The sequence below is a fragment of the Salmo salar genome, unplaced genomic scaffold, assembly GCF_965601325.2.
Source record: "Salmo salar unplaced genomic scaffold, fSalSal1 ptg000306l, whole genome shotgun sequence".
Taxonomy (NCBI): domain Eukaryota; kingdom Metazoa; phylum Chordata; class Actinopteri; order Salmoniformes; family Salmonidae; genus Salmo; species Salmo salar.
Genome location: NW_027675347.1, coordinates 165,001 through 185,000, shown reverse-complemented (window position 1 = coordinate 185,000; position 20,000 = coordinate 165,001). Strand labels below are relative to the sequence as shown.

Below are 20,000 nucleotides of genomic sequence, written 5' to 3'. Positions count from 1 at the left end.
TCCAGCCGTACAGACAGCCCCTCCTCTCCAGCCGTACAGACAGCCCCTCCTCTCCAGCCGTACAGACAGCCCCTCCTCTCCAGCCGTACAGACAGCCCCTCCTCTCCAGCCGTACAGACAGCCCCTCCTCTCCAGCCCCTCCTCTCCTGCCGTACAGACAGCCCCCTCCTCTCCAGCCCGCTCCTCTGCCAGCCCCTCCTCTCCAGCCGGTACAGACAGCCCCTCCTCTCCAGCCGTACAGACAGCCCTCCTCTCTCAGCCGTACAGACAGCCCCTCCTCTCCAGCCCCTCCTCTCCAGCCGTACAGACAGCCCCTCCCTCTCCAGCCGTACAGACAGCCGCCTCCTCTCCAGCCGTACAGACAGCCCCTCCTCTCCAGCCCCTCCTCTCCAGCCGTACAGGACAGCCCCTCCTCTCCAGCCGTACAGACAGCCCCTCCTCTCCAGCCGTACAGACAGCCCCTCCTCTCCAGCCGTACAGACAGCCCCTCCTCTCCAGCCCCTCCTCTCCAGCCGTACAGACAGCCCCTCCTCTCCAGCCGTACAGACAGCCCCTCCTCTCCAGCCCCTACCTCTCCAGCCCGTACAGACAGCCCCTCCTCTCCAGCCGTACAGACAGCCCCTCCTCTCCAGCCGTACAGACAGCCCCTCCTCTCCAGCCGTACAGACAGCCCTCCTCTCCAGCCGTACAGACAGCCCCTCCTCTCCAGCCGTACAGACAGCCCCTCCTCTCCAGCCGTACAGACAGCCCCTCCTCTCCAGCCGTACAGACAGCCCCCTCCTCCTCCAGCCGTACAGACAGCCCCTCCTCTCCAGCCGTACAGACAGCCCCTCCTCTCCAGCCGTACAGACAGCCCCTCCTCTCCAGCCCCTCCCTCTCCAGCCGTACAGACAGCCCCTCCTCTCCAGCCCCATCCTCTCCAGCCGTACAGACAGCGCCCCCTGAGCCCCCATACCTCCTGAAACATCTCCACACTGTTGATCATTTTGGAAAACTCTAACTCAACCCTAAGGTGTCAACAGTACTGTACAAACAGAAATGTGCATCCTGTAGCTCTAACTCTAAAAAGTTCTGGGACATTGTAAAGTCCTTGGAGAATAAGAGCACCTCCTCCCAGCTGCCCACTGCTCTGAGGATAGGAAACTCTGTCACCACCGATAAACCCACTATAATGGAGAATTTCAATAAGCATTTCTCCCACGGCTGGCCATGCTTTCCACCTGGCTACCCCAACTCTGGTCAACAGCTCTGCACCCCCCACAGCAACTTGCCCAAAACCTCCCCAGCTTCTCCTTCACCCAAATCCAGATTGCTGATGTTCTGAAAGAGCTGCAAAACCTGGACCCCTACAAATCAGCTGGACTAGACAACCTGGACCCCTACAAATCAGCTGGACTAGACAACCTGGACCCCTACAAATCAGCTGGACTAGACAACCTGGACGCCCCTACAAATCAGTTGGACTAGACAACCTGGACCCCTACAAATCAGCTGGACTAGACAACCTGGACCCCTACAAATCAGCTGGACTAGACAATCTGGACCCCTACAACTCAGTTGGACTAGACAACCTGGACCCCTACAAATCAGCTGGACTAGACAACCTGGACCCCCTACAAATCAGTTGGACTAGACAACCTGAACCCCTACAACTCAGTTGGACTAGACAACCTGGACCCCTACAAATCAGCTGGACTAGACAACCTGGACCCCTACAACTCAGCTGGACTAGACAACCTGGACCCCTACAAATCAGCTGGACTAGACAATCTGGACCCCTACAACTCAGCTGGACTAGACAATCTGGACCCCTACAACTCAGCTGGACTAGACAACCTGGACCCCTACAAATCAGTTGGACTAGACAACCTGGACCCCTACAACTCAGCTGGACTAGACAATCTGGACCCCTACAACTCAGCTGGACTAGACAACCTGAACCCCTACAACTCAGTTGGACTAGACAATCTGGACCCTCTCTTTCTAAACATATCACCACCATTGTTGCAACCCCTATTACTAGTTCTGTTCAACCTCTCTTTCGTATCGTCTGAGATCTCCAAACATTGGAAAGGTGCCGCGGTCATCCCCCTCTTCAAAGGGGGTGACACTCTAGACCCAAACTGTTATAGACCTATATCTATCCTACCCTGCCTTTCTAAGGTCTTCAAAAGCAAAGTTAACAAACAGCTTACCGACCATTTCCAATCCCACCGTACCTTCTCTGCTATGCAATCTGGTTTCAGAGCTGGTCATGGGTGCACCTCAGCCATGCTTTATCTTGGCCAGGTCGCAGTTGTAAATGAGAACTTGTTCTCAACTGGCCTACCTGGTTAAATAAAGGACTTGTTCTCAACTGGCCCACCTGGTTAAATAAAGGTGAAATTAAATAAACAGTAATGGCATTACCCTGGCAACACAGATAAAACATGATGAACAGTCTGTCATTGTAGAAAACGGACAACCCCTCCCCAACTCCCAGGTCAACCCGAGCCAATCAGCTATTGGTGTCCAGGGCTCCATGTAATACCCTCCACTGGATGACCCCTGACCTTTCCAGCACTGGGAGCTTATAGAGCACCCTCCACCTATACCCTGCCATGCTCTCAGCCCCCACAACCCCCCTGCCTCTGATGCCCCTTCCCTCCCGCTAAGCCCACCTCCGTACGGTTACAGTAGCCTCTGTGCTGCTTTGAGTCAGAACGCTGCCACCCTGCTCTCCAGGTCCACCAAACCCAGTGATCAGTGGTTCCTCCCAGACCCACGGCCCAGGGCACCACCCCCCCCTCCTCTCGTGTGGGTCTCAGCAGCTGCCAGGCCCTCAGTACTGCAGCGTAGAAACTCAGAGACCCCTGTTGTATTGAGTATCTCCGGGCCGCATGATGAAGAGCTGCTGATCCAGCCACAAACCCAATTCAGTCTTCCATAAATGGCACCAAAAAAACCTACCTTTTAATTTACCACTAAAACCTGTTCTTAGGACCAAGCCATAAAAACTGTATTATAATAATAACTGGTTTACGTTTTAACTACCAACAATTGGTAAAAACTTTCCCCTTTCGGAAACAATGGGACGACCTCAGAGTTGACAAGGTAAAAATCTGTTGTTCTGCCGCTGAACAAGGCAGTTAACCCACTGGTCCCCAGGAGGCCGTCATTGTAAATAGAATTTGTTCTTAACTGACCTGCCTGGTTAAATAAAGGTTTCATTAAAAAGTCTGGCAATAACTTAACTTTTCATTAATTAGACAGACTCCTCTAAATAATAAATATAATAAAATAACAAAAAAACAGTTAAATGCTAAGTACTATACATAGGTTTTATTTAAAAAATAACAATAGAACCTATTTAGTACTATAATGGTATTTACTAACATAATATTATTACTATAATAGTTTCTAAAGGGGTTCTAGGCTACCCTACCCTAGAATTAGGGTTCAGGATAAAATAGGTTATACGTAGGGTTAGAGTTTCTGTACAGCACTTTGTGACATCTGCTGATGTAAAAAGGTCTTCATAAATACATTAGATTGATTGTTAGGTTCAGGGTATTTAAAGAGATAAACTGTATGGGTTTATATCTCTCTTGCTCCTCCCTGTGGTCTTCTGTGGGAACTACATACCTCATTCACCACACTTGATAGGCTCATAATCTGAGGTAGCAACTGAGTCAGAGCTACAAATCAATGATCTCCACCTATCCATTAAGTTTACAACTCAGTGAACCTGCGCAGCATTCTCTCTATTTGATGTCTACGAACCAACAGATTTCAACGATTATCATATTACCCAGCAGCCATTTAGAAACAAATAAAATAAGGATAGTTAATAATCAGTTACCTGAGGTAAACCTACAAGGTTAACGCGGGCTGGAAGAGAATTACTTCAAAACCACAGCAAACAGCTGGGACATATAGTAATATTATATATATATAATATTATATCACTGGGCTCCTCTGTGCTAACAAACCCTGTGTACCACCCCTCCCCTGTTTAACCTTGAATTTCGTTCAGAAAAACACTTCCACATTTAGCAAAACGAACCAACTCTTTACGGATCTGTTCGGTGGTAATAAACGGAGGCAGATTAGACACCACTACTCTTGTCGAAATCAGCACCAACACAACCCCTCACATAAATCATACTGGTAACTAGCCGGGTAACAAGACTCACCTTTTACATTACCACAACCACCGCCTTGTTCATTCTGGATACAGAGTGTATATGTTCCTCTCCCACCTGTTCACCGACCAGGATCAATAATTCCTCCACACCATTCTCCACAACGCACCTGAAGAGACAGCGTTTCTTCTCCACTCGGTTGAGGACATCAAACTACCCTACTCCCTCCTCAACTCTAACCGATAAACAGCGGAAACCGATAAACAAACCCTCCCACCATGACAAAATACATTTGGAAAATAGGCAAAAGAATAGCTGCACTCTTCACGAATGACAAAACCTCACGTTACCAACTTCTTCTTCTTCTATGGTATAATGGAGGTCCTCAAACCAACGTTAAAGGAGCATGGCGCCTCCTACTGTGCTGGAGTGTGTTCAATCACGGTTTACACCATTTCTAAATCCTCCTACCTAACTCAGTACTTCTGAGAAAATAAAAAAGATCCCTACTAACTTCTAATAGACCCTCCCCCATCCCCCAAATCCCTTCCAAACCCCCATCCAACCCCGTCCAACCTCAATGACCCTACACTTCAATCTTTCCCTCTCTTCAACATCCTTACAACAATATAACAACACATGCTGCACCGTTTCATTGACAATACCCTCCAGACACAAACCATTCACATGCTGCCAACCAGATGGAAGGACCAGTTCAATGTACAATGTCCTAAACACAATCGAGGAAACACCACCTCTTCCTTCCTAATCTGACCTTTGAACCTTGGTCCACCGACCTTTCTTTGGAGGGCATATAAATGCCGTCCCTTGTGCTCAGAGTCCCATCTCTTCTGCCACACATCTATCAAAATGGCTCTGATCTCACATTTGTCCTCACCTCTACCCAGTGGAACATTAATATATATTATATCTTGTTTTAAAGTTATTTTAGCTAACTAGTCTACAATTTCATTCCATTCCACACCCGAATGTGCTGGGACCCAGCAGAATCTCACTACTAGACCCATTCTCTCAATTCTCCATAATAACATTAATACCTCCAATAGTAGGTCACTCCTAATAGATTTACCAGATGATAAACTATTCAATACAGACAGAGAATCTGAGGATACTATAATTCTAACAGGCTGTACGTCCTCCACCCACTGGAGGACAACTATTATCACCAACAGTTCAACTGAGTACACTGACAGTTCATCTGTTAGTCTTCTACATATCTGCACATCACATTCAGGAAGGTAAACACCTGCTCCTGTGGGCCCACTATCTGGGCCCTTGGATCCATCTGTGAAAAGAGGTAAAAAAAAAGCATAACAACTTCTACCAATGTAATTGTCAACCAGTTTCCCTTTATCACTGACTTCTGACCCAATCTTTCCTTTTGTCTACCAAGGTTAGATCAACAACAGGATCTGGGAGTAACCATGGAGGAACATCCCCTATCACCACAGAAAGGGCCAACCTCCAACTCCCTGAAACTACTCTCATCAGCAAGCTTTCCAACTGTCCAACCAAAACCACTGCCTTGTCTACTAGTATATTCCCAACAGTCATCTAGAACAGTAGCAGTGGGATGCTCAACCTCACAGCCTTTCAACCCAATAAGCTAATGACAATTTATTATGTCGTATATCCAAAGGCATCTCACCTGCCTCAACTGGACTATAATATAAATCCATGATATTATGGGATACAAAATGGGAAAAGGGGAAATTATGATAATACTAAAAAACACCCTTCTAACTAACCCTACACTCATTAAAACCCACTACCCCATTCCACTACTTTGACCCTATCTGCTCCTGCACCAGGCCAACTAACCCTACACTCATTAAAAACCCACTACCCCCATTCCACTACTTTGACCCTATCTGCTCCTGCACCAGGCCAACTAACCCTACACTCATTAAAACCCACTACCCCATTCCACTACTTTGACCCTATCTGCTCCTGCACCAGGCCAACTAACCCTACACTCATTAAAACCCACTACCCCCATTCCACTACTTTGACCCTATCTGCTCCTGCACCAGGCCAACTAACCCTACACTCATTAAAACCCACTACCCCACTCCACTACTTTGACCCTATCTGCTCCTGCACCAGGCCAACTAACCCTACACACATTAAAACCCACTACCCCCATCCCACTACTTTGACCCTATCTGCTCCTGCACCAGGCCAACTAACCCTACACTCATTAAAACCCACTACCCCATTCCACTACTTTGACCCCATCTGCTCCTGCACCAGGCCAACTAACCCTACACTCATTAAAAACCCACTACCCCATTCCACTACTTTGACCCTATCTGCTCCTGCACCAGGCCAACTAACCCTACACTCATTAAAACCCACTACCCCATTCCACTACTTTGACCCTATCTGCTCCTGCACCAGGCCAACTAACCCTACACTCATTAAAAACCCACTACCCCATTCCACTACTTTGACCCTATCTGCTCCTGCACCAGGCCAACTAACCCTACACTCATTAAAACCCACTACCCCCATTCCACTACTTTGACCCTATCTGCTCCTGCACCAGGCCAACTAACCCTACACTCATTAAAACCCACTACCCCATTCCACTACTTTGACCCTATCTGCTCCTGCACCAGGCCAACTAACCCTACACTCATTAAAACCCACTACCCCATTCCACTACTTTGACCCTATCTGCTCCTGCACCAGGCCAAGTAACCTTACACTCATTAAAACCCACTACCCCATTCCACTACTTTGACCCTATCTGCTCCTGCACCAGGCCAACTAACCCTACACTCATTAAAACCCACTACCCCATTCCACTACTTTGACCCTATCTGCTCCTGCACCAGGCCAACTAACCCTACACTCATTAAAACCCACTACCCCATTCCACTACTTTGACCCTATCTGCTCCTGCACCAGGCCAACTAACCCTACACTCATTAAAACCCACTACCCCATTCCACTACTTTGACCCCATCTGCTCCTGCACCAGGCCAACTAACCCTACACTCATTAAAAACCCACTACCCCATTCCACTACTTTGACCCTATCTGCTCCTGCACCAGGCCAACTAACCCTACACTCATTAAAACCCACTACCCCATTCCACTACTTTGACCCTATCTGCTCCTGCACCAGGCCAACTAACCCTACACTCATTAAAAACCCACTACCCCATTCCACTACTTTGACCCTATCTGCTCCTGCACCAGGCCAACTAACCCTACACTCATTAAAACCCACTACCCCCATTCCACTACTTTGACCCTATCTGCTCCTGCACCAGGCAAACTAACCCTACACTCATTAAAACCCACTACCCCATTCCACTACTTTGACCCTATCTGCTCCTGCACCAGGCCAACTAACCCTACACTCATTAAAACCCACTACCCCATTCCACTACTTTTACCCTATCTGCTCCTGCACCAGGCCAACTAACCCTACACTCATTAAAACCCACTACCCCATTCCACTACTTTGACCCTATCTGCTCCTGCACCAAGCCAACTAACCCTACACTCATTAAAACCCACTACCCCATTCCACTACTTTGACCCTATCTGCTCCTGCACCAGGCCAACTAACCCTACACTCATTAAAACCCACTACCCCATTCCACTACTTTGACCCTATCTGCTCCTGCACCAGGCCAACTAACCCTACACTCATTAAAACCCACTACCCCATTCCACTACTTTGACCCTATCTGCTCCTGCACCAGGCCAACTAACCCTACACTCATTAAAACCCACTACCCCATTCCACTACTTTGACCCTATCTGCTCCTGCACCAGGCCAACTAACCCTACACTCATTAAAACCCACTACCCCATTCCACTACTTTGACCCTATCTGCTCCTGCACCAGGCCAAGTAACCTTACACTCATTAAAACCCACTACCCCATTCCACTACTTTGACCCTATCTGCTCCTGCACCAGGCCAACTAACCCTACACTCATTAAAACCCACTACCCCATTCCACTACTTTGACCCTATCTGCTCCTGTAACCAGGCCCACGGCCTGGGAGGAAGGGACACCACCACTCAACACACCCTGGAACTCTTCTGAAGTTAAATCTAGTATGACCAAATACTTCTCTGCAGCTGCCACCAAAACATATTTTTTTTCAGTGATTTACATTCCATTTCTGCGGTACAGTTGATAACCATTTGCTATGAACACTAAGAAGCCAACCTTACTGAAGCATATATCACTGGTTGGCCCATCCCTCTGTGCTGTCACAGATCTACTACTCACAGGGATCATCTCAGGATCCCTCAGCCTTGACCCATCCTCCTCTACTTTCTTCACTGCCATAGCAGTGACAACCTGTTCCCAACAGTGGGGTCAGTGGGATTGGATAGGGGCCCCTCTACCTCTCTCTCTCTCTCTCTCTGACTGGAGGAGACAGGTGAAATGGTGTGTCTCCTCTGGTCAACAATACTCACCTTGAGAGACTCCACAGCCTGTTGGAGCTCCTTCAGCTCCTTCTCTCTCTCCTGGAATCTCTGCTGGACCTTCTGCTGACTCATCCCCAGCTGCCTCTGTGGAGAATCACTCTTCAATCAGCTATCAAGCTTTATTAGTCCACTAGATCAATAGTATAGTAATGTGACATAGGGCCCATAGAGAGGAAGATCTAAAAAAATGGATGGTCCATTTACTAAATGATATGTATTTGTTGCTATGTGAATGATTATAGTTTTTATGGTAGGACTACATGTATCAACAGGTTGAGACTGAACTTTGGACTCATAAAAGGCCATTCAGAATGATAATAGTGTTTGACATTATAAAATGGTGATACATCTGGAGAATCTGGGTTGACATATCAATATACTCAAGGTTTGTGTTCATATTTGTTCTGCTGAGGATCCATTTCATTTCAATGATCTCATATTCAAACAGCCTTAGTTCCTACTGTATCTTTAATTCTTTGTTTATCAGACAGTCACCAACAAGTTGTTCTGGTCTTACCTGTTTCTCAGTCCTCTCTGCTGCAGCTGACACTGTATCATGGCCTTTATGTTCATCCATTGTACACATCAGACAGATACACTGCTGATCGGTACGACAGTAAACCTCCAGCAGTTTGTCATGATGAGAGCAGATCTTCTCCTGTAGTTGTGCGGTGGCTTTGACCAGCTTGTGCTTCTTCAAAGCAGGAGATTCGTAGTGAGATTGGAGGTGAGTCTCACAGTAAGAGGCCAGACACGCCAGACAGGACATGAGGGCTTTCTGCTTTCTGGTCCCAGTGCAGACATCACACGCCACATCTCTAGGTCCAGCATAGCACAGAGACGGAGGGGGAGCAGCCTGGAGTCCTGTCTTCTTCAGTTTCTCCACCACCTCAGCCAACATGTTATTTTTCCTCAGATTAGGCCTTGGAGTGAAGGTCTCTCTGCACTGAGGACAGCTATAGACCCCTTTCAGAACATCCTGATCCCAGCAGCCCTCAATACAGCTCCTACAGTAACTGTGTCCACAGGGGATGGCGACTGGTTCCTTCAGTAGATCCAGACAGACAGAACAACAGAACTGGTCCTGGTCCAGCAGAACTCCCTGTTGAGCCATTTGGACGGTTGTTCACTCTCACACAGACAGACGACACAGAGACTCAGATCAGTTTCGTTTCCTCAGAAGAGAGTTTGTGAAGGGGGATGGATTTCCTGGTTCTGCCAGAGGGGTGGGGTTAGAGGGAGGGTGGGGTTAGAGGGAGGGAGGAAGAGAGAGAGGAACTGCAAGCAACATCAAGAGGGAGACAAATAGTCTTGTTCCAATGTTAGAGCCCTTAACATGGAACAAATGACATAATGAATCTTAAAATGTGAGTTGTTAGAATATATGAAGGGTAACAGTTTTCTATGAAGTACGTATGTATCATTATTTTAATCACCTTTATAATGCCTTATAAATCAATAAGTCCTGAGGAGGTGTGATATATGGTTATTATACAGTACCGCGGCTAAGGGCTGTTCTTAGACAAGACACAACACGGATTGAGAATTATCTAACACTTTCAACAATACAATCACATTTTATTTCATTGGTTTCATACACATATTTATCAGATGTTATTGTGGGTGAAGTGAAATGCTTGTGTTCCCAGCTCACAGAGGGCAAATCTAAAAAGTCAATGAAAATATTAGGACAAGCAATGATATATATATATATATATATATATATACACTGTGTATTGTGATGTGATGCATAGACAATTTGGAGTACATCTGTAGTATATCTGAAGAATAGTAGATGTACAGTAGTAGTTATATAGGATGAACCATGACTAGAATACAGTATATACATATGAAGTGGACAGCAGTAGTTATATAGGATGAACCATGACTAGAATACAGTATATACATATGAAGTGGACAGCAGTAGTTATATAGGATGAACCATGACTAGAATACAGTATATACATATGAAGTAGACAGCAGTAGTTATATAGGATGAACCAGGACTAGAATACAGTATATACATATGAAGTAGACAGCAGTAGTTATATAGGATGAACCAGGACTAGAATACAGTATATACATATGAAGTGGACAGCAGTAGTTATATAGGATGAACCAGGACTAGAATACAGTATATACATATGAAGTGGACAGCAGTAGTTATATAGGATGAACCAGGACTAGAATACAGTATATACATATGAAGTGGACAGCAGTAGTTATATAGGATGAACCAGGACTAGAATACAGTATATACATATGAAGTGGACAGCAGTAGTTATATAGGATGAACCATGACTAGAATACAGTATATACATATGAAGTGGACAGCAGTAGTTATATAGGATGAACCATGACTGGAATACAGTATATACATATGAAGTGGACAGCAGTAGTTATATAGGATGAACCAGGACTAGAATACAGTATATACATATGAAGTGGACAGCAGTAGTTATATAGGATGAACCATGACTAGAATACAGTATATACATATGAAGTGGACAGCAGTAGTTATATAGGATGAACCATGACTAGAATACAGTATATACATATGAAGTGGACAGCAGTAGTTATATAGGATGAACCAGGACTAGAATACAGTATATACACATATGAAGTGGACAGCAGTAGTTATATAGGATGAACCAGGACTAGAATACAGTATATACATATGAAGTGGACAGCAGTAGTTATATAGGATGAACCATGACTAGAATACAGTATATACATATGAAGTGGACAGCAGTAGTTATATAGGATGAACCATGACTAGAATACAGTATATACATATGAAGTGGACAGCAGTAGTTATATAGGATGAACCATGACTAGAATACAGTATATACATATGAAGTGGACAGCAGTAGTTATATAGGATGAACCAGGACTAGAATACAGTATATACATATGAAGTGGACAGCAGTAGTTATATAGGATGAACCAGGACTAGAATACAGTATATACATATGAAGTGGACAGCAGTAGTTATATAGGATGAACCATGACTAGAATACAGTATATACATATGAAGTAGACAGCAGTAGTTATATAGGATGAACCAGGACTAGAATACAGTATATACATATGAAGTGGACAGCAGTAGTTATATAGGATGAACCATGACTAGAATACAGTATATACATATGAAGTAGACAGCAGTAGTTATATAGGATGAACCAGGACTAGAATACAGTATATACATATGAAGTGGACAGCAGTAGTTATATAGGATGAACCAGGACTAGAATACAGTATATACATATGAAGTGGACAGCAGTAGTTATATAGGATGAACCAGGACTAGAATACAGTATATACATATGAAGTGGACAGCAGTAGTTATATAGGATGAACCAGGACTAGAATACAGTATACTGTAGGTTCTCCTGTCTTACTTTCTGTCATGTTGAGATGGGTTAGTTCTTCTTGAGAGAACTAACCCAAAATTAGTCGAACTAACCCAAAATTAGTTGAAAGGCTAAGGGATTCTCTTCCTGAGAAGAAGCTGACAGCCTTCAAACAGAGCAAAAAAAGTGGTCCCAAACAATATGTCAAAATGAATAAAAAAATGATACAGCTGTCTTTAATAAGATCAAACTGAACTAACTGCTATCTTGAAATGTTGAAAAAGTGTTTTTAAATAGGCATCCTATCATTTGAAAATTAGTCGAAAGGCTAAGTGATTCTCCTCCTGACAAGAAGTTGACAGCCTTCAAACATAGTGCAAAACAAGTGGGCATGAACATAGAATATTTTTGGGTCAAAAAAAATAATATACAGCTGTCTTTAATAAGATCAAACTGAACTAACTGCTATCTTGAAATGTTGAAAAAGTGTTTTTAAATAGCTCAGTCTTATCACTCAATATGAGTCAAAATCTGTCACTTCCAGGAGTGCTCATTTTGTCAAAAATGAAAAAATGAAAAAAATAACAACTCACAGCTGTGTTAATAGACCCAACTCAAACATCTGCTATCTTGAAATGTCCAAAAAAGGTATTTAAATGGGCCTACCAGACATCTTCTTGAGAGAAGATAAGGTCAGGGATCTCTCTGGTCACCCACAAAGCCATTTCCTCCTTTGGCCGTCTCTCCTTCCAGTTCTCTGCTGCCAATGACTGGAACGAACTACAACAATCTCTGAAACTGGAAACACATATCTCCCTCACTAGCTTTAAGCACCAGCTGTCAGAGCAGCTCACAGATCACTGCACCTGTACATAGCCCATCTATAATTTAGCCCAACTACTTCTTCCCCTAATGTATTTATTTATTTATTTATAAATTTATTTTGCTCCTTTGCACCCCATTATTTCTATGTCTACTTTGCACTTTCTTCCACTACATATCTACCATTCCAGTGTTTTACTTGCTATATTGTATTTACTTTGCCACCATGGCCTTTTTGCCTTTACCTCCCTTATCTCACCTCATTTGCTCACATTGTATATAGACTTATTTTTTTTACTGTATTATTGACTGTATGTTTGTTTTACTCCATGTGTAACTCTATGTTGTTGTATGTTGTCGAACTGCTTTGCTTTATCTTGGCCAGGTCGCAATTGTAAATGAGAACTTGTTCTCAACTTGCCTACCTGGTTAAATAAAGGTGAAATAAATAAAAATGTATATACTGTATTCTAGTCCTGGTTCATCCTATATAACTACTGCTGTCCACTTCATATGTATATACTGTATTCTAGTCCTGGTTCATCCTATATAACTACTGCTGTCCACTTCATATGTATATACTGTATTCTAGTCCTGGTTCATCCTATATAACTACTGCTGTCCACTTCATATGTATATACTGTATTCCAGTCATGGTTCATCCTATATAACTACTGCTGTCCACTTCATATGTATATACTGTATTCCAGTCATGGTTCATCCAATATAACTACTGCTGTCCACTTCATATGTATATACTGTATTCTAGTCATGGTTCATCCTATATAACTACTGCTGTCCACTTCATATGTATATACTGTATTCTAGTCATGGTTCATCCTATATAACTACTGCTGTCCACTTCATATGTATATACTGTATTCTAGTCATGGTTCATCCTATATAACTACTGCTATCCACTTCATATGTATATACTGTATTCTAGTCATGGTTCATCCTATATAACTACTGCTGTCCACTTCATATGTATATACTGTATTCTAGTCATGGTTCATCCTATATAACTACTGCTGTACATCTACTATTCTTCAGATATACTACAGATGTACTCCAAATTGTCTATGCATCACATCACAGTACACAGTGTATATATATATATATATATATCATTGCTTGTCCTAATATTTTCATTGACTTTTTAGATTTGCCCTCTGTGAGCTGGGAACACAAGCATTTCACTTCACCCACAATAACATCTGATAAATATGTGTATGAAACCAATAAAATAAAATGTGATTGTATTGTTGAAAGTGTTAGATAATTCTCAATCCGTGTTGTGTATTGTCTAAGAACAGCCCTTAGCCGCGGTACTGTATAATAACCATATATCACACCTCCTCAGGACTTATTGATTTATAAGGCATTATAAAGGTGATTAAAATAATGATACATACGTACTTCATAGAAAACTGTTACCCTTCATATATTCTAACAACTCACATTTTAAGATTCATTATGTCATTTGTTCCATGTTAAGGGCTCTAACATTGGAACAAAACTATTTGTCTCCCTCTTGCTGTTGCATGCAGTTCCTCTCTCTCTTCCTCCCTCCCTCTAACCCCTCCCTCCCTCTAACCCCACCCCTCTGGCAGAACCAGGAAATCCCTCCCCCTTCACAAACTCTCTTCTGAGGAAACGAAACTGATCTGAGTCTCTGTGTCGTCTGTCTGTGTGAGAGTGAACAACCGTCCAAATGGCTCAACAGGGAGTTCTGCTGGACCAGGACCAGTTCTGTTGTTCTGTCTGTCTGGATCTACTGAAGGAACCAGTCACCATCCCCTGTGGACACAGTTACTGTAGGAGCTGTATTGAGGGCTGCTGGGATCAGGATGTTCTGAAAGGGGTCTATAGCTGTCCTCAGTGCAGAGAGACCTTCACTCCAAGGCCTAATCTGAGGAAAAATAACATGTTGGCTGAGGTGGTGGAGAAACTGAAGAAGACAGGACTCCAGGCTGCTCCCCCTCCTGCTCTGTGCTATGCTGGACCTAGAGATGTGGCGTGTGATTTCTGCACTGGGACCAGAAAGCAGAAAGCCCTCATGTCCTGTCTGGTGTGTCTGGCCTCTTACTGTGAGACTCACCTCCAATCTCACTACGAATCTCCTGCTTTGAAGAAGCACAAGCTGGTCAAAGCCACCGCACAACTACAGGAGAAGATCTGCTCTCATCATGACAAACTGCTGGAGGTTTACTGTCGTACCGATCAGCAGTGTATCTGTCTGATGTGTACAATGGATGAACATAAAGGCCATGATACAGTGTCAGCTGCAGCAGAGAGGACTGAGAAACAGGTAAGACCAGAACAACTTGTTGGTGACTGTCTGATAAACAAAGAATTAAAGATACAGTAGGAACTAAGGCTGTTTGAATATGAGATCATTCAAATGAAATGGATCCTCAGCAGAACAAATATGAACACAAACCTTGAGTATATAGATATGTCAACCCAGATTCTCCAGATGTATCACCATTTTATAATGTCAAACACTATTATCATTCTGAATGCCCTTTTATGAGTCCAAAGTTCAGTCTCAACCTGTTGATACATGTAGTCCTACCATAAAAACTATAATCATTCACATAGCAACAAATAAATATCATTTAGTAAATGGACCATCCATTTTTTAGACCTTCCTCTCTATGGGCCCTATGTCACATTACTATACTATTGATCTACTGGACTAATAAAGCTTGATAGCTCATTGAAGAGTGATTCTCCACAGAGGCAGCTGGGGATGAGTCAGCAGAAGGTCCAGCAGAGATTCCAGGAGAGAGAGAAGGAGCTGAAGGAGCTCCAACAGGCTGTGGAGTCTCTCAAGGTGAGTATTGTTGACCAGAGGAGACACACCATTTCACCTGTCTCCTCCAGTCAGAGAGAGAGAGAGAGAGAGAGGAAGAGGGGCCCCTATCCAATCCCACTGACCCCACTGTTGGGAACAGGTTGTCACTGCTGAGGCAGTGAAGAAAGTAGAGGAGGATGGGTCAAGGCTGAGGGATCCTGAGAGGATCCCTGTGAGTAGTAGATCTGTGACAGCACAGAGGGATGGGCCAACCAGTGATATATGCTTCAGTAAGGTTGGCTTCTTAGTGTTCATAGCAAATGGTTATCAACTGTACCGCAGAAATGGAATGTAAATCACAGAAAAAAATATGTTTTGGTGGCAGCTGCAGAGAAGTATTTGGTCATACTAGATTTGACTTCAGAAGAGTTCCAGGGTGTGTTGAGTGGTGGTGTCCCGTCCTCCCAGGCCGTTGGCCTGGTTACAGGAGCAGATAGGGTCAAAGTAGTGGAATGGGGTAGTGGGTTTTAATGAGTGTAGGGTTAGTTGGCCTGGTGCAGGAGCAGATAGGGTCAAAGTAGTGGAATGGGGGTAGTGGGTTTTAATGAGTGTAGGGTTAGTTGGCCTGGTGCAGGAGCAGATAGGGTCAAAGTAGTGGAATGGGGTAGTGGGTTTTAATGAGTGTAGGGTTAGTTGGCATGGTGTTGTCATTAGCTTATTGGGTTGAAAGGCTGTGAGGTTGAGCATCCCACTGCTACTGTTCTAGATGACTGTTGGGAATATACTAGTAGACAAGGCAGTGGTTTTGGTTGGACAGTTGGAAAGCTTGCTGATGAGAGTAGTTTCAGGGAGTTGGAGGTTGGCCCTTTCTGTGGTGATAGGGGATGTTCCTCCATGGTTACTCCCAGATCCTGTTGTTGATCTAACCTTGGTAGACAAAAGGAAAGATTGGGTCAGAAGTCAGTGATAAAGGGAAACTGGTTGACAATTACATTGGTAGAAGTTGTTATGCTTTTTTACCTCTTTTCACAGATGGATCCAAGGGCCCAGATAGTGGGCCCACAGGAGCAGGTGTTTACCTTCCTGAATGTGATGTGCAGATATGTAGAAGACTAACAGATGAACTGTCAGTGTACTCAGTTGAACTGTTGGTGATAATAGTTGTCCTCCAGTGGGTGGAGGACGTACAGCCTGTTAGAATTATAGTATCCTCAGATTCTCTGTCTGTATTGAATAGTTTATCATCTGGTAAATCTATTAGGAGTGACCTACTATTGGAGGTATTAATGTTATTATGGAGAATTGAGAGAATGGGTCTAGTAGTGAGATTCTGCTGAGTCCCAGCACATTCGGGTGTGGAATGGAATGAAATTGTAGACTAGTTAGCTAAAATAACTTTAAAACAAGATATAATATATATTAATGTTCCACTGGGTAGAGGTGAGGACAAATGTGAGATCAGAGACATTTTGATAGATGTGTGGCAGAAGAGATGGGACTCTGAGCACAAGGGACGGCATTTATATGCCCTCCAAAGAAAGGTCGGTGGACCAAGGTTCAAAGGTCAGATTAGGAAGGAAGAGGTGTTGTTTCCTCGATTGTGTTTAGGACATTGTACATTGAACTGGTCCTTCCATCTGGTTGGCAGCATGTGAATGGTTTGTGTCTGGAGGGTATTGTCAATGAAATGGTGGAGCATGTGTTGTTATATTGTTGTAAGGATGTTGAAGAGAGGGAAAGATTGAAGTGTAGGGTCATTGAGGTTGGATGGGGTTGGATGGGGGTTTGGAAGGGATTTGGGGGATGGGGGAGGGTCTATTAGAAGTTAGTAGGGATCTTTTTTATTTTCTCAGAAGTACTGAGTTAGGTAGGAGGATTTAGAAATGGTGTAAACCGTGATTGAACACACTCCAGCACAGTAGGAGGCGCCACACTCCTTTAACGTTGGTTTGAGGACCGCCATTATACCATAGAAGAAGAAGAAGTTGGTAACGTGAGGTTTTGTCGTTCGTAAAGAGTGCAGCTATTCTTTTGCCTATTTTCCAAATGTATTTTGTCATGGTGGGAGGGTTTGTTTATCGGTTTCCTCTGTTTATCGGTTAGAGTTGAGGAGGGAGTAGGGTAGTTTGATGGCCTCAACCGAGTGGAGAAGAAACGCTGTCTCTTCAGGTGCGTTGTGGAGAATGGTGTGGAGGAATTATTGATCCTGGTCGGTGAACAGGTGGGAGAGGAACATATACACTCTGTATCCAGAATGAACAAGGCGGTGGTTGTGGTAATGTAAAAGGTGAGTCTTGTTACCCGGCTAGTTACCAGTATGATTTATGTGAGGGGTTGTGTTGGTGCTGATTTCGACAAGAGTAGTGGTGTCTAATCTGCTTCCGTTTATTACCACCGAACAGATCCGTAAAGAGTTGGTTCGTTTTGCTAAATGTGGAAGTGTTTTTCTGAACGAAATTCAAGGTTAAACAGGGGAGGGGTGGTACACAGGGTTTGTTAGCACACAGGAGCCCAGTGATATTATAATATATATATATATAATATTACTATATGTCCCAGCTGTTTGCTGTGGTTTTGAAGTAATTCTCTTCCAGCCCGCATTAACCTTGTAGGTTTACCTCAGGTAACTTATTATTAACTATCCTTGTAGGTTTACCTCAGGTAACTTATTATTAACTAACCTTGTAGGTTTACCTCAGGTAACTTATTATTAACTATGTTACAGCTACTTGGTGAGGAAGCTCACTGTTCACCTGGTTATAGATTGTAGTGACCTACAGGTATGGTTGGCGCAAGGCCTTCAAACGTTAAACATGTTCTGGTCATGGTTAACTGTATATATATTTTTTTATATATAAAAAGGTGTAAATTCTCAACAAATCGCATGTCCCTGTTCTCTTTTTCAAGATGTGTCCGATTTAAACAGTCAGAAGAAAGAATAAAAAGAAATAACCTTTTTTTATTTGTTTCTAAATGGCTGCTGGGTAATATGATAATCGTTGAAATCTGTTGGTTCGTAGGCATCAAATAGAGAGAATGCTGCGCAGGTTCACTGAGTTGTAAACCTAATGGATAGGTGGAGATCATTGATTTGTAGCTCTGACTCAGTTGCTACCTCAGATTATGAGCCTATCAAGTGTGGTGAATGAGGTATGTAGTTCCCACAGAAGACCACAGGGAGGAGCAAGAGAGATATAAACCCATACAGTTTATCTCTTTAAATACCCTGAACCTAACAATCAATCTAATGTATTTATAAAGACCTTTTTACATCAGCAGATGTCACAAAGTGCTGTACAGAAACTCTAACCCTACGTATAACCTGTTTTATCCTGAACCCTAATTCTAGGGTAGGGTAGCCTAGAACCCCTTTAGAAACTATTATAGTAATAATATTATGTTAGTAAATACCATTATAGTACTAAATAGGTTCTATTGTTATTTTTTAAATAAAACCTATGTATAGTACTTAGCATTTAACAGTTTTTTTGTTATTTTATTATATTTATTATTTAGAAGAGTCTGTCTAAATAATGAAAAGTTAAGTTATTGCCAGACTTTTTAATGAAACCTTTATTTAACTAGGCAGGTCAGTTAAGAACAAATTCTATTTACAATGACGTCCTCCTGGGGACCAGTGGGTTAACTGCCTTGTTCAGCGGCAGAACAACAGATTTTTACCTTGTCAACTCTGAGGTCGTCTCTGAGAGACTCAATACAACAGGGGTCTCTGATTTCTATGCTGCAGTACTGAGGGCCTGGCAGCTGCTGAGACCCACACGAGAGGAGGGGGGGTGTGGTGCCTGGGCCGTGGGGATGGGAGGAACCACTGATCACTGGGTTTGGTGGACCTGGAGAGCAGGGTGGCAGCGTTCTGACTCAAAGCAGCACAGAGGCTACTGTACCGTACGGAGGTGGGCTTAGCGGGAGGGAAGGGGCATCAGAGGCAGGGGGTTGTGGGGGCTGAGAGCATGGCAGGGTATAGGTGGAGGGTGCTCTATAAGCTCCCAGTGCTGGAAAGGTCGTGTATTAACTAACTGCTATCTCTCTCTGTCTCTCTCTCTCTGTCTCTCTCTCTCTGTCTCTCTCTCTCTGTCTCTCTCTCTCTGTCTCTCTCTCTCTCTCTCTCTCTCTCGTCTCTCTCTCTCTCTGTCTCTCTCTCTCTGTCTCTCTCTCTCTCTGTCTCTCTCTCTGTCTCTCTCTCTGTCTCTCTCTCTGTCTCTCTCTCTCTCTCTCTCTCTCTGTCTCTCTCTCTGTCTCTCTCTCTCTCTCTCTCTCTGTCCCCCTCTCTCTCTCTCTCTCTCTCTCTGTCTCTCTCTCTCTGTCTCTCTCTCTCTGTCTCTCTCTCTCTCTGTCTCTCTCTGTCTCTCTCTCTCTCTGTCTCTCTCTCTGTCTCTCTCTCTGTCTCTCTCTCTCTCT

The 20,000-nt window shown here is 43.9% G+C and overlaps 2 protein-coding genes across 2 annotated transcripts in view; one reads left to right on the top strand and one right to left on the bottom strand.

The window, feature by feature from the left end:
• LOC145875678 (tripartite motif-containing protein 16-like) overlaps window positions 1-9,911 on the bottom strand; it is a 15,210-nt gene extending 5,299 nt beyond the window's left edge. The window contains exons 1-2 of the mRNA XM_082971517.1: window positions 9,124-9,911; window positions 8,595-8,690 (exon numbers count right to left, since the gene is read on the bottom strand). Coding sequence (XP_082827643.1) covers window positions 8,595-8,690; window positions 9,124-9,720 — 693 coding nt within the window. The 5' untranslated portion in view covers window positions 9,721-9,911. The remainder of the gene's footprint in view (window positions 1-8,594; window positions 8,691-9,123) is intronic.
• Window positions 9,912-14,452: 4,541 nt separating this feature from the next.
• LOC145875677 (tripartite motif-containing protein 16-like) overlaps window positions 14,453-20,000 on the top strand; it is a 14,370-nt gene continuing 8,822 nt past the window's right edge. Inside the window, exons 1-2 of the mRNA XM_082971516.1 lie at window positions 14,453-15,092; window positions 15,525-15,620. Coding sequence (XP_082827642.1) covers window positions 14,496-15,092; window positions 15,525-15,620 — 693 coding nt within the window. The 5' untranslated portion in view covers window positions 14,453-14,495. The remainder of the gene's footprint in view (window positions 15,093-15,524; window positions 15,621-20,000) is intronic.